The sequence below is a fragment of the Carlito syrichta genome, unplaced genomic scaffold (assembly GCF_000164805.1).
Source record: "Carlito syrichta isolate Samal-C Ts95f unplaced genomic scaffold, Tarsius_syrichta-2.0.1 Scaffold305571, whole genome shotgun sequence".
Classification (NCBI taxonomy): Eukaryota; Metazoa; Chordata; class Mammalia; order Primates; family Tarsiidae; genus Carlito; species Carlito syrichta.
The window spans coordinates 393,645-409,059 of record NW_007249667.1 but is presented as its reverse complement, the minus strand read 5'-3'; the positions used below and the strand labels follow the sequence as shown (position 1 = coordinate 409,059).

General features: G+C 40.9%; 1 protein-coding gene across 1 annotated transcript in view; it reads right to left on the bottom strand.

Moving 5' to 3' along the window:
- CTTNBP2 (cortactin binding protein 2) overlaps positions 1–15,415 on the bottom strand; it is a 168,846-nt gene that overhangs the window by 10,451 nt on the left and 142,980 nt on the right. Inside the window, exons 17-21 of the mRNA XM_021714285.1 lie at positions 13,759–13,964; positions 13,249–13,434; positions 8,937–9,000; positions 7,558–7,690; positions 5,872–5,973 (exon numbers count right to left, since the gene is read on the bottom strand). Of these exons, the coding sequence (XP_021569960.1) occupies positions 5,872–5,973; positions 7,558–7,690; positions 8,937–9,000; positions 13,249–13,434; positions 13,759–13,964 (691 nt within the window). The remainder of the gene's footprint in view (positions 1–5,871; positions 5,974–7,557; positions 7,691–8,936; positions 9,001–13,248; positions 13,435–13,758; positions 13,965–15,415) is intronic.

Below are 15,415 nucleotides of genomic sequence, written 5' to 3'. Positions count from 1 at the left end.
CCACTCACCTCAGCCTCCCAAAGGCGCGGGATTACAGGATGAGCCACCGAGCCCGGCTCTTAATAATTATTTAAAGTCCGGCATAACATGCCTATTAAACCAGCAGTCCCAAACCTTTCCGGCACCAGGGACTGGTTTTGTGGAAGACAATTTTTCCATGGACAGGGGTTGGAGGGGCATGTGTAGTCACTAATCTGCATTTGCAACAGTGCTAGCATCACTGCTTCAGCTCCACCTCAGATCATCAGTCATTCAATTCTCACAAGGAGCGTGCAACCTAGATCCCTCGTTGTGCAGCTCCAAAATAGGGTTCGTGCTGCTATGAGAATCTAATGCCGCCGCCGATCTGACAGAAGATAGAGCTCAAGCGGTAATGCGAACAGTGGAGAGTGGCTGTAAATACCCATGAAGCTTCACTAACTGGCCTGCCTCTCACCTCCTGTTGTGTAGCCTGGTTCCAATGCTGATCCCTGGCCCAGGGGTTGAAGACCCCTGCATTAAACCATCCCTACATCAGCAAAGTGAAATCTCCTGGTGCCAGAGCTTCAGCCCCAGCTAATTTAAATGGCAATATATGTTTGACTAAAGGTTTCCACACTTTTATTTCCCCCAAACATCAAGTATATAATAAATAAAGAGAAGACAAATGTGGGGTCCAGAAAACATGCATTTGCAGGGGGAAGGAAAGAAAAAAGATTGGGCTGCAAAGTCTGACTCAGAAAGACAACAGCTTTCTGACAAAACAAACAGTGGGTTCTGTTGTATTAGAAGGACCAGCTACCTCCAGGGAAGTATAGGGAAAAGGCTGAACTATAGATAGTGAGGACACATACCCAGTTGGTCCTTGTCACTTCCATTTGTCAAGAGAGAATTAAAAAAATAAAAGAAGCCAGGTATGGTGGCTCATACCTATAATCCCAGCACTTTGGGAGGCAGAGGCGAGAGAACTGCCTGAGCCCAGGGGTCTGAGACCAGCCTGGGCCACTTGGCAAGACCTTGTTTCTATAATAAAAAAAAAAAAATTAGCTGGGCATGGTGATGCACACCTGTAGTTTCAGCTACTTGGAAGGCTGAGGCAGAAGGATAACCTGAGCCCAGCAGGTCTAGGTTGCAGTGGCCGTAGCATGCCACTGCACTCCAGCCTGGGTGACAGAGTGAGACTCTGACTAAAAATAAATAAATAAATAAATAAAAAGATAATACCACTTGAACTGCATAATATGTTCTATTTATGTTGTGTAGAGAAGCTTATGCTGTTACGTTGCCAGAAAGATAAATAGGAATAATCATATTGCTTGTCTTGAATTGATTAAAGAGTCACATGCTAAGACATAACTGTAAAAATTCAGTGCAGGCACCAGAAGCCAACCTCATTTCTCCTTTTTAAGTCTGTAAGCAGAGAAATGACTTTTTAAGTCTAGAAAGTGGGACTTAGCCTGGGCCTAGTAAGGCAAATTCTAGCGTGTAATTTGGCCTACAATAGCAAATTGAACACACACACAGTATTCAGAAAAACCGACATGTTATAAAGTAATAAGGCTAACAGTTTGTTGGCATACAGAATTTATAAGGGTGGGTGGGTTGATCCGTCAACAAATTGGCCATTATTGTGGACCTCCTTCTGGCAGTCCACAGTAGGGTTCGTGCCAAGGCCCAGCGGGAGGAAAGGAGACACACAGTGTGTTCTTTTCTAGTCTGTCCCATTGTCTGCAACATGAAGGCAAGGAGAGTGCATCTCCATGATCCGAGGCAAGGAATGCCCACATGAAACGACACACCAAGAAGCTTCCACCAACAGCTAAAAAATGTGGTTGGGGTGTCATGGCTGCATGTGGATAGGTGGGGCTGAGTCAGTTCCTGGAGGTGTGAGTACAAGATTTGAGGAGGTATGATGAAAACATGGAAAATCACTCGTGCTTAGTGTGAGCCACAGCAATTCAAGGCTCCGAGTGCAAGGACCGAGCGAGTGACTAAGCATAGTGTCCTAAAAAAAAGAGTGATATTCCCAACCCCCTGGAAGCCAATTGCAGGTTCTAAGGTGTTTCCTCTGAAGCTAAGACGTAACAGAGTTTTGGGGTGGAAGAGTGCAGGGTGTTTAATGCTTCCTAACTAAAATCTTAAAGAGTTCTTTTTATTAAAGGTATACGGTTGCTATTGATATGGTTGTTTGTGTTAAATTCAAAGCAAAACCTCTAATTTATAGAAAGGGACTTCCTTAAAGTAAGTTTTAATTATTTACTCTTAAATAATTTACTCCTAAAGGATTCACTAAATAGAGCTATGTATTCATTCAATATTAAGCATCTACCAGAAGCTGAGGGGGATACTGCAATTCCCCCAGGTGGGAAGAGACTCTTGGAGGGAAGGGACTCTTGGCTCCCAGGATCCAAGAATTGAGGATTCCTTGTGGAATGTGGCTAGGAGGGTCTGGCAAGAGGAATAGTGAGCCACCTTCTCCACAGGACCCAGTCACTCTCCCGTATAAAAAGACTGCTGACTGGTTGAGGTATGAGGACAGGATTTGAGGAGGTATAATGAAGAGGGAAGCAGGGGGCAGGAAGAAAAGGCAAACCTGTAGGAAAGGTGACATTGGGAGTGGATCTTTAAGAGGGTTCTGTGGGCAGGAGGGAGGGTGAAGGGATGGACGTGGGAGGTGTGGAAGAGTTAATTAATTACACATAAAAAGATACGCATGGACAACAAGCTAGATGAAGGCATATCAATCCCTCTAAAGATACATTTGGAAAGGAAGAAATGGGTGGAAAATGAGGACAGTAGATCAGAGCTATGTGTAGAGTGGTGGGTCTCAGCCAATGAGAATCACCAGGGAGTTTACAAACCAACCAACCAACAAACCCAATGTCCAGGCTGCACCTCAGACCAATTACATCAGAAATTCTAGGAACAGGGTTCATGCACTGGGGATTAAAAACAAACAAACAAAACCCAACTCAAGTGGATTTTCTCATGCAACCAAGTTGAGAACTTTTGCTTGAGGGGGATTAGTTTGTATTTACATGTAAGGAAAACATGTATTAGTGTTTGTTCTATTGATGATTTAAGTGTGCATTTGCTTTTGTTTTGATTTAGAAGGCTGGCTAAATGCCACTCGATTAATAAACCCAATGCCACCCCCTTACTGTTACAGCGGTAAGGAGGTATATTGTGGCAAAGGGTCACCATTTTACTCATTTTTTTGGTTTCCAATGGGTAATGGTGGTTGCAAGGCCCCGCTGTGATGCAGGTACAGCCAGCCTTCTGGTCACAAAGGAGAAAGTGATTTCAACGAACTCGAAGAGCTCTTACCTCTAAAGGGAGTTACTTCCTGATAAGAAACAGGGCATCTAACCAAGAAATGCCAGAGGAGCAATCAGGAGGACAGAAAAGGAATGAGCCGGCCAAGCTTTCAGAAGGCTGCCAAAAGAGTGCGGCTCTGCCCTCTGCTGGCAGGTTCTGTGAAAAACACCTCCTAGCTCTTGGGAAAGAGTCCTTCCAAGCGTCTCCAGTGGGCAGAGGGAGAAGAGAAGAGAGCTGTCTTTAGTTCCACATCTAGTTGCACATTGAAACCGTGTCATTTTTTTTCATAAGAGCCCAGATAGCATTCAAGGACCCAGTTTTTAAAAAGTCTCTCTTATCTATTTTTTATTTTTGAGTCAAGGTCTCTGTTGCCCAGGTCCTTGGTTCCTCAACCTCCTGGGTTCAAGTGCTCCTTCTGCCTCGGCCTCCCAAGGCACATGCCAACAAAACTGCTAATTTTTTTGTATTTTTGTAGAGATGGGGTCTTGCTAGGTTGCCTAGGCTGATCTTGAAGTCCTGGGCTCAAACAGTCCTCCTGTCTCAGCTTCCCAAAGTGCTGGGATTATGGGCATGAGCCACCATCCCAGTCTAAAAGGTCTCTTTTAAAACAAAGCTGTCCAGAGCTTATCTGACTTTCAGTACTACTTTTTTTGTGGACAGTACCTTATTGGAGCAACTCAGTGTAGCCATATGACAGAAGGAGGGGTACGATGACACTGTTTCTCTGTTAGACACTTAAACAGCAGCAGTCACCAGTCAAACAGATTGTCTCCACCAGTCAACAATCTTTTTATACAAGAAAGTGACTTGGTCCTGTGGAGAAGGCAGCTCACTCTTCTCTTGCCAGACCCTCCTAGCCACATTCCACAAGGAACCCTAAATTCTTGGGTCCTGGAGGCCAAGAAATGTGCTCCGGCTTCCAGTCGACCACAGGTCAGAGCAGGCCATCATACACAGGCCGCAAGTTGAGGTTTTAAAGATGGCAAAGGGACAGCCCCTGAAAAAGGAGTTTTCCAACCATAGTGCTCAGCAGTGGGCCCCAAGTCGCCTCCTCATGTCATCCTCCCTTAAATATGCTCCCAATTCTGCTGGGCTTCCCAACTGTTTCCATTACGACAGAGTGAGCAAGAGACCACCAGAGGAGCCAGGCTCTTCCTCACAGGGCATCATACCAAATATTTTGCATTAGGGGCCCCAAGCCTACCAATCCCCACCCCACCCACTTCCCACAACACAAATAGCTCCCTGAGTTCCACACGGAACTAGCCAGGACCAAGCCTAGTGAAGCATGAAGGAGCAGAGACTGTGGCAATCAGATAAGGCTCAATAACTTAACCGTCTCTCCATGCCTACCTTATCACCCTGCTCTCTGCACTCCACCCTCCCACCCACACATGGGAGCCGCCCTAGGAGTAGGCGAAAACAGATGAAAATGGCAATCAATCTACACAGCCTGGTGAACAGACCACATAGCACTGAGGGCTTCTATGAGGTCGACACTCTCACATAATAACTCCTGGCTGAGAAGTTGTTTGATTGTTCCTGTTCACCCGGGAATACTACACTGCGCCATCTCTTGCCATTCATTAACCAATTGAAATTAACAGCAGTCAGGGAAGCTGTTTCCCGAGGTTAGTCACGTCTACTGGAATCCTGGCTCTTCTCTGCCACCCAGACTTGTTTTGAAAGGAAAGTCTCACTGAAACGTAATGCAAGTTATGGCAAGTTAGGATGAAATGAAAGTGAGGTGTTTTGTTTTTTTTTTTGTACAGAGAAGATCTTTATGTTATCACTTAGCTTTTTGCTGTAATTAACTCCAATTTTCCAAAATGCAGGAAATCTTACAAGTTCTCAAATGAAAAGCAATATACTTAAAAAATGGAAAAACCAAGACAAAAGAAGTCACACTACAGTGGTGCCCCCTTACCCACAATTTCACTTTCTGTGGTTTGTTACCTATGGTCTGAAAATATTTAATGGAAAATTCCAGAAATAAGCATCTCATAAACCCAAAGTGTGGGCCATTCTGAGTAGCATGATGAAATCTCACGTGTTCCACTCCGTCCCACCTGCAACATGAATCAACATATCCACGCTGTCTACATTACCTGCCCCTTAGTCACTTAGTAACCATCTTGGTTATCAAATCCCAGAAACACAGTCTATATGTTTTTTACTGTTATATTTTGGTATTGTTCTCAATTTTAGGCATCCACTGCGGGGTCTTGGAACGCAGCCCTTGAAGATAAGGGGGAGGGGCTCCTGTATTTCTAGTTTTGGCATACATAGATGAACACAAATGAAGATCTTCCCAAAAGACACCCCAGATTTAGAATAAAATTTTAGGCATCAAATAGTGGGGAAAAAGTAATGTTTTTCTGTCATTCTTACAAGATATTTTCTAAATGATCTTTCTCATCTTGATTAATGAACACTTATACCCTGATCCGATTTATCATTTCTTAGCTGTGGTTTGAAAACAACTCTGTGATTCACACTGAAAGAAGAGTTTTGAAGGCAGTTAGTTCCACAGAATTCTTCTTTGTTCCATTTTGGGAAGAAAAAGGCACTTACCTTTTGTGACACTGGCATTTTCAGATTATTAACAGTTGCTGAAAATACAGGGTTGTTTCCTGAACTTTCAAACATCCTTAAATCATCCCTGGAATCAGCAATCTGGAAAATATACAATTTGCCAAGTCATGTCTTCACAGTTATACTCAGAGCACAGTTAAATGTCACAGAGGAGAACCCACAGCAGAAGTGTGAGACTTATCCTCTTCTGACTGAAACCCTGAGCTGTTCACATGAAAGACTTGAAGCCTTCATATAAAACGGACAGCAAATCATGAGAAACAGCCTCTGAAGGAAATAATCTATTTAAAAAGCCAAAAGAAGAAGACCAAACTCCATAGAAAAAATTAAAATAGTCACTTGGCAAGCAAACATGAGTCTTTCCATGGGACCTGAACTTGTTATAACTATCTTCTTATGACCGACCTCCTTCAAGTAAAAGGCATTTATCAGGGAAGCTTGGTGAAATGCTGCAGATATTAGCGTGCCAAAACAGGCTGAGTTTGCTGCTCATGCTTTGAGATTTCAGGTCATTAGATCCTGTATTTGGATCTCTCATTTCAAAATTTAAAGACTGTGGTGGCTGGGTGCAGTAGCTCACACCTGTAATTCCAGCACTCTGGGAAGCAGAGGTGAGAGGATTGCCTGAGCCCAGGTGTTTGAGACCAGCTTGGGCAACTTGGTGTCTTCGTCTCTACAATAAATCAAAAAGAATTAGCCAGGCGTGGTGGTAGTGCATGCCTATAGTTCCAGTTACTTGGAAGGCTGAGGCAGAAGGATCATCTGAGGCTGCAGTATTTGTGGTCATGCCACTGCACTCCAGCCCAGGTGACAAAGTGAGACTCCAACGCAAAAAGAAAAGAAAGAAAGAAAGAAAGAAAAAGACCAGTGATGTGCATTATAGTGGCCAATTCTTTCTCATTTGTAAAGAAAACTTTTGTTTCTCTGTCTATAACACGTCTGCTGTGATGCTTGTTATAATTCTCTAATAGATGACTTAAAACGCCAAAGTTAGGATAGTAATAATAAAAAAATCTAGGAAACACAACTCTAGTTTCTATAAAAAGCTTGTCCAGGCCGGGTGTGGTGGCTCCAGGCTGTAATCCCAGCACTTTGGGAGGCCGAGGCGAGGGAACTGCCTGGGCCTGCAGGTTCGAGACCAGCCTGGGCAACATGGTGAGACCTTGTCTCTACAATAAAATAAAAAATCAGCCAGGCATGGTAGTGCGCACCTGTAGTTCCAGCTACTTGGAAGGCTGAGGCGGAAGAATGGCCAGAGCCAAGCAGGTCGACGCTGGGGTGACTGTGAGTGTGTCACTGCACTCCAACTTGGGCGACGAAGTGAGACTCCAACTCAAAAAAAAAAAAAAAAGCTTGTTCAAATGTATTGGTGTGATTTATGCTAATTCAGTTAATATAATTTTAACGTTGGGTCTTTCAGAGCAATTTGGGAAATCAGGCTTTACAAAGTAGAGCTCCCTGACTGTATAGACAATATATTGGAAGAAATGGTTTTTCTAGGGAACAGAGGGATGATTTGATTTGGAGCATTAACTACTATTGACTAAGGAGTTTCATTTAGGAAATGAGTGCTATGCTGTGGCTCCAAAAAGCCTCTCGGCTGCTGGGTAGAGGCATTCAGTGCCTCCCCCCCACACCCCCACCCTCTGCATCTGTAGGGCTCACCTTGCTTATATCTGACTCTGATTTACTGGAGCACATGCTCTGAAGTTCCTTGACAAGATCTGCTTCATCATCGGAACCCAGAGAGAGTCTCTGATCCAAATTCAACGTCAGTGATAGATCATTCTCTAAAGACCTAACACAAAGTTCAGAAAACAGTTTTTCAAAGGGAGAGCAATTCCCAATATGGAAATACAGACACTGTACCTTCTGTTGGGATTTGGTGTGGGGTAGGGAAAGAGTTTTTAACATCCTTGAAAGTATTTTAGAAATGTTATTTAACACAACAACCCACTCCCATGCCCTGAGAGATTAGAAGACTAAGGTAAGAAATCACAGGATTTTGATAACTCCTACTCAGAATTCTTTAATAGAATACAATTTTATTTCACAAAGGAATCCACTTTGGCTTACAATATTCCATGCTCCTTACTCTGTCCCAGGCGGAATAAAATTAAGATGCTAAACTCTGTGGCACAGGGGACAGGGTGATTAAATGGAATCTCAAACTTGGCTTGACTGCTTGCTGATAATATGGCCATGGGTCAGCGTGTCTTTTTTCCCTCCACAACGTCTCATTTCCTGGGGTCCCTTCTCTGTAAAGAATTTTTATGCCTACGTCATAGGGTTGTTGGGAAAATGATACAGGGCCTGGCAAAAAGGAACATGTGATGCATTCTTTTATTTCCCTCCCTCTTTCTCTCCATTTTCCCTTCTTCTGCAATGCTGTGAATTTGGAGACAGGGTCCTCAATGTGACCTGCAATGCAATAGGATACATAATTTTGGGGACTTTTAGGTTTGGGAACTTATTTGCAACCCGCCTAAACACTTCTATCCAATTATTAACCAAATCATCCTTGATACCTCACACTTTGTATGATGAAATAATCAACACTAGGAACACTACAAGAAAATAAACAGCACGTAATTAGAAAATAATAGCATGTAAGCATGTAACACCTAAAAATAAGTCCTGCTAAGTTTCTGTAAATCTATGAAAAAATCATCTGAAGATTAAAAGTTCTCAAATTCAGGATTTTACTATATCTTTATGTCAAATGCATTAGTAGTAATCAAGTTTGATAAAAAATAGAGTCACAATATTTCTAGCTTTATTTAATAAACTAAAAGCAAAATAAGTTTTATATTAAGTTACATTAAGCTTAAGGAACAGTTTTTAGATGTCACTCAAAGATGTCATTCATTCATTAGACTTCAGTTTCATATGAACATTTGAATGTCATCTATTACTTTTTCAAAGATCATACTGACAGCATAATAGTTGCACAAAGGAGAACATGAGACACTAAAAATAGTCATTGAAGTTACTCAATTTATCTTTATTGTTTGCTACAAGTTAAATTTGAAAGGGGAACTTACTTTTGTTTTGACAGAGAAGTGCTCCTGTTACAATTCAGCTGTGAAATAGTCTTATTTTTTATACCTGTTGAAAAAAGTGTAATCAGTTTCAAGAGTGGATCATTGCCCCTGTGCATCTTAAACTGTATTTAAAAGAAACAGACTACAGAATCTGCAGCACTGTTCTTCGATTAACATCTACTTCTTGAGGTTTTCTACAGGACAGAGGCTCTCAGCATCACCTCCTGCAAGGCATTATGGCAAAGTCAGGGAATAGCCAACTCCCTCATGTAGGTTTATGACTGAACTCAGTACAAGAAACACACCTGAGGCTCAATTCAGGAATCCTGAATTTTGCTTTTATCAACAGCTCCTCTTCTTGCTAGTCAAGTCGCTATTTCCTCAGGCCCTTGTTCCCAAAGTACCAAAGAGGAGTATAATACCTGCCTTTTGATAACAGTAATCTCCCTTTTTCTATCTTTAATTGCCTTTCCACATCACGGACTATGTAATTAAGTGTAGTTTTTGATATATGGCATTCACTGTGCACTTACAGAAATTTAACTTTTAACAGCTTTGCATTATGGAGAAAAGAAAACAAACAGTATACAAAAAGTCATGGAATTTAAAAACAACTTGCAAATCATATCAATGCTTTTCAAACTGCAGCTTTTGGCCCACTTAAAAAAAAAGAATAGAAAACAGCCTATATCACTTGCTGTAAGTATACTGATTTATATCAGTTATAAATATACACAAATGCATACACCTGTGTGTACTGGTCATGGGGCAAAATGTCTTTCTCACTATAGGTTATGGTTAGAACATTTGAGAAACACTGTTATTTTAGGCTACAATAAAATGTGTTTCTATAATGATGCAAATTTTATAAACGCATTACAACATTTAGTTGTAGCCGGGCTTGGTGGCTTGGCCTGTAATCCCACGCTTTGGGAGGCTGAGGTGAGTGGATTGCCTGAGCCCACGGGTTTGAGACCCGCCTGGGCAGTGAGACCTGATCTCAAAAAATCAAAAAATCAGCCGGGCGTGGTAGCACGTGCCTGTAATTCTGGCTACTCGGAAGGCTGAGGTGGAAGGATCGCTGAAGCCCAGCAGGTCGAGGCTGCGGTGGCCGGGAGCGGCCACTGCACTCCAGTCTGGGCGACAGAGTGAGACTCCAACTCAAAAAAAAAAAATTTAGTTGCTTCTGTATGAACTCTAACATTCTATGAATGTTGCCAGTGCAAATTTTCTCTGAAGAATGCTTTTGAAAAGCAAATTGAATTTAATATACCTTCAGTAAAGGCAGAACACATCACTGTATGAGTTTCTTTATCCATATTTTTGTGCTTATTGTCTGAAAACATAGACTAGTGGCTTTCTACTAGCTTCTACATAGGCACAGCCTTGGGCCCTGCCCTCCAGAAGCCTGGGATCTGACATCATCCGCCTTGCTGCTTTACGTCATCGGCCTTTCTGTTTTGGGTCCGGAAAGAAATGGGATGAGTTTTTACTGAATTTTATGACCTTCATAGTGATCTTCATGCAAAAGGATTCCTGTTTTGATTTTTTTCAATAGTGTCAAAAAAAAAAAAAACCCACCCAACCACTGTAATATTATGTCCAATGCAATTATTGAAAAAAAATGCCATTATAAAAAATAACCAGAGGCATATCAGCTAGGGTTTTTAAGCCTAACTACTAACCCATAAGTTATCTATTATGTAAAATTAGCTTTTAGATTTTATAAATCTTGATGTTGAAGTCAGTGTAAACTCTTGTAGCACAGTTTTATTCTCTCAAAGAAGTCCATGTTTCAAAGATTATTTGATATCATATATCAAATATTTGATAGCATATATATGACATCTCAACTGAAATTATTGAAAATATAAATGAATCTAAGATCATTCATAATTCAGCTTTTTCTTTTACTTTTTAAATTTTAACACAGTACAGTTTTCTGAGTCAGACCCATTTCTATAATATGGCTTTAAATGTACTGATTGTTTTTCAACTCTAAAGCATATACTGATAACACTTATTGTTTAAGTAATTTAGATCAAGAAAGCTGGTCGTAAACACTATAGAGATTCTAATAAACTTGAAAGTGATACAGTGAAGTGACTTCTGGGGTGTCCAGTTATCTGTGTCCATGGATTATGGCACGTCCACAGTACTAGGGTGTCATGGACTGAAGAAAACTGCATTGGGCTTGCAGATCCCTTTTTATTTTATTTTATTATAAAGATGTGGGGTACATGTCAGGATTAGGGACATAAGTGGTCTATGTGCAGGCAAAGCTTGGCCCTCCCACTGGTTCTCACTGCCCCTGGCTCAGGATCATGTACCTTTAGTGATGTTATGTGTGCACATCCCTCTCCCGGCCCCTGCATTGTCTCGCTACTGCTGAGCCCTCTTTTGCAGTATTATGATAAATGTTCAGGACCCATTTATGAGTGAAAACATGCAGTATTCAGTTCTTTGTTTCTCTGATAGATCCCCATACTTTCAGGAGAGGTGATTTGGAGTGGGTGCCAAGGGATTCTGTACCTCGGTTTTGTGATCTGTGAATGGGGATCATCATCACCATCTTAGAGCTCTCTTGCATATGGAAAGGAACAAGTGAAAGGTACAATCCTTGCTACAGAAAGTCATCAAACAATATTTGATATACCACATATATATCAAACAAACACTACCATGGGGGACTGGAGTCTAGTGGCTTACTTCCTGAATCCAGTGTTCTAACTTTGGGGAAGTCACGACAAGCTCTTGGGACTAAAACACATATATTGATACCAGGATAACACTTATCTTTGGTTTCTTTTTTTAAAACAGAGTTTATTAGAGAAAGAAGAGGGAAAAGAAAAGGAGACATGCCAGAGCTAGCATGGGCGAAAGAAACCACCAACATTTATCTTTTTAAAAAAGTATTAAAAAACTCATTTTATTCAGTGACTCTCCATCCAATCATTATTGAATCATTAAAAAAGGGGGTCACAATTTGGTATCATGTACTTGAGGTAGAGAACCCCAGCACATATCAATATGGTTAAAAATTAACAAAATATAAACTTAAGTTTGAAAATATATTGATAACTAAAAGAAACTTTTTATGTTTTTAAGAAATATAAGATTTTAGGTACCATATTTATTTATTATTATCACATCCACTGCTGTAAAGGTGGCATAAATTTCCACAAAACAAATACTCTGAGGGGAGGGGCAAGTGAATTACATAGATGAGAAATCTACCGTGCACACGAGGTGGGAACATCTTTTCCCTCTTATTCAAATTTGGATTTCCTTTGGGAGAAACAGCTGTCATTTGTATAATGGCTGATTATTCTTTTATCAATGCCCGAAGTAATAAGTCTTTAACACCAGGGATAGATGTGTTTGCCTATATTTTCTTTGTTAAAATGAAAATGTACATATTTCTTGTTCACATGTGACATCCCATCATAAGGAATCTAATCCTTGATGAAAATGTAAACTTTTGGCCGGGCTCGGTGGCTCATCCTGTAATCCTAGTGAATGAATTGCCTAAGCCCACGGGTTCAAGACCTGCCTGGGCAACTTGGCGAGACCTCATCTCTACAATAAACCAAAAAAAATTAGCCAGGCATGATAGCATGCACCTGTAGTTCCAGCCACTTGGAAGGCTGAGGCAGAAGGATCGCCAGACCCAGCAGGTCGAGGCTGCGGTGGCCGGGAGCGGTCACTGCACTCCAGTCTGGGCAACAGAGTGAGACTCCAACTCAAAAAAAAAAAAAAGAAAATGTAAACTTTTTTTGCCTCATAAGGGCAGAAATATTTGTTTCCTGCTATTTTCACTGCTCTATTTCTGGAGCCTAGAATAGAACCTGATGTACATGCCATGTATGAAAAAGAAATATGTACAACTGACTCACTCATAAAGGCCTTAAATGGGTATCAAATATGTCTCTCCACATTTTTTTTTTAAATGTAGGGTTGGTTTAGAAATGACACAGAAAAGGAGAGATATGCCAACATGTGATGACTTTATTATACAATTTTAATTGTGAACATCAAGAAAATCAAATTAATAAAAAACAAAGACCACGAACAAGGTAAAGATACATTTAATTTTGGAATTCTAGTATAAAAGCAATATTTTTCAGGTAGGGGCCTCTCAAATATTTTTAGAAATGCACCTACTATGTAGTTTGTTTATTCTATGAAAATGTGCACTGAAATACTTAGGACTTTGTTTTGCTGTATGCACAGTGACACAAACACAAGCACACTACGTTCAGAGACTGGATCAGAAGTGCCCATCCCCTACAAAGCATGATCGCCCTCTTACCTTCGGTGCTCAGGTCTGGCCTGCTCCAGGTGAGTGAAGAGAAATGGCTGAACTTCCTTCGAGGACTGGTGTTCACCTTTCTCCAGGCACTACTCTCTCCCTTCTTCTTGCTGCAACTGTTGTAACTTGAAACTATGGATAAAGGGAAACTTCCTCCTTTGAAATCGGCTATGTGCTGGTCTAGTTCTGGAACAACAAAATGATGGCCGTGATACTGCAGTTTCATTGAGACAAGCAAAATACATTTTCAATTTTCAAAGATATGGACCATTCAAAATCCTGGGCCTGATGAGTTACCCAAGCTGTGTTTTTGTGAACTGGCCCAAGCTTTACTTGAAAGTCTGGAATTCAAACAGGACCCAACAATTGAAAACAGAATCCTGGAGCAATGTTGTGAAATGTTCATTGATTCCTCTAATAATAAAGAGAAAAGAAATCCCTAAGAATAAATTCCAAGAAGTATTAGATAAGGGTGTGAATTTCCTCTGCTGCCTGTAGAAACCCACATACCTGCTCTGGGGAGGGGACAGCCATGCAGCACAGCTTTATTAAGCAAGATGCTGAGAGCAGCTTTGACCACAGCCTGCTGTCCTTGGCTAGGGTGTTTTTTCGCAGTTGTCTGCCCGGGGCCAGGCTGTCTTTTCACAGAGGCCCTTGACAATATTGCTTGTTGAACTCTGGGGGCAATGACGGCATTCCACAGCTTGGACATCCACCTAGCAAGAGAGGGCCAGAATCACCAGTTAGGAGAGGGACTCTCCATAATTATACACAATGCTACAAAAGGATGGCTTTGCTGACCATGGTGGAGTGGGGGTGGGGGACAAGTTTCTATAGATATGGTGCCTTTCCCCAGTAGTTTTGGAATAAGAGAATTATTCAGTACCAAAGCAATTTGAATTTGCTTAAAAAATACAATGAATTTTTTCAATGTAAGATTCAATGAATTTTTTCAATGTAAGATTCATTGCTTGAGTGTTTGCTGGATGAATAAATGCATGGAAAGGAAGGTAAATTTAAGGAGAGAAGAAGTCTGGAAAGCTTACTTTCTGAAAGATCATATCTAAATAGCTTAAACTCATTTGTCACATTTTCTTAATAAGGTACACATATATTTTACTGTTTATGAAATTAAGATAGATCTTGTAATCACTGGCAAATTAAATCTGCCTGTCTCAGGGCAAGGACTCATGGTTACACATGGGCTCTGTCCTGCAGAAAGGATGAGGTCAACTAGCTGTTGCTTTAGGAAAACTGTTTTTATTAGTAGCTGTAAACAGTAGAATGTTAGCCCAAATTTGGAGTACTCAATGCTAACTAAGCTTCTTTCAAAAAAGATTATGTATCGGGGTCTTGAGGCTCACACCTATAATCCCAATGCATTGGGAGGCTGAGGCAGGGGGACCACTCAAGACTAGGAATTTAAGACCAGCCTGGGCAACAGAGTGAGACCGCCATCTCTAAAAATATTAATTTAAAAAATTAGCTGGGCATGATGGAGTGTGCCTGTGACCCTAGCTGTTTGGGAGACTAGGTGGGAGGGTCACGTGAGCCCAGAAGTTGGAGACTGCAGTGAGCTATGATTGTGTCATTGCACTCCAGTTTGAATAACAGAGTGAGACCCTGTCTCTCTCTAATATATGGGGGTTGCCAAAAAATATATACACATTTCAAGAGATGTTATCTATGTATTACTTTTTGAAGTTGAATTGAATTACGGTAACAATGTGTAGTATGATGTTCACCCAACTGTGCTTCTGCCATTTTCTTTGACTGCCCTGCTTGTTGCATGGTGACGCTAACATTCATTTGATTAAGGGCATCTTTTGAGTGAAAGTCATACCTAAAATGTATGTACATTTTTTGGCACCCCGATATACATTTATATATATATATATATATACTTTGTAGTAGTAGTAGTTAAAAAAAAGTTAACAGTAATATGAATCCACATTTCCCAAGAAAGGAAGGATTTCAAAGTTATTAGATATTGGCATAAAACTTGCAAGTACTGGCAAAAACTATTACTTGGGTATTAAGCATCCATCTATTGTAAGCTTTTCTCTTAATGTATAATGATATGTAATTCAAGAAAAAAAAAGGAAGGACAATAGGTAATACAGCCTACAACATGAGTCAGAAGTATACAGTTATTCCTAAAAGTACT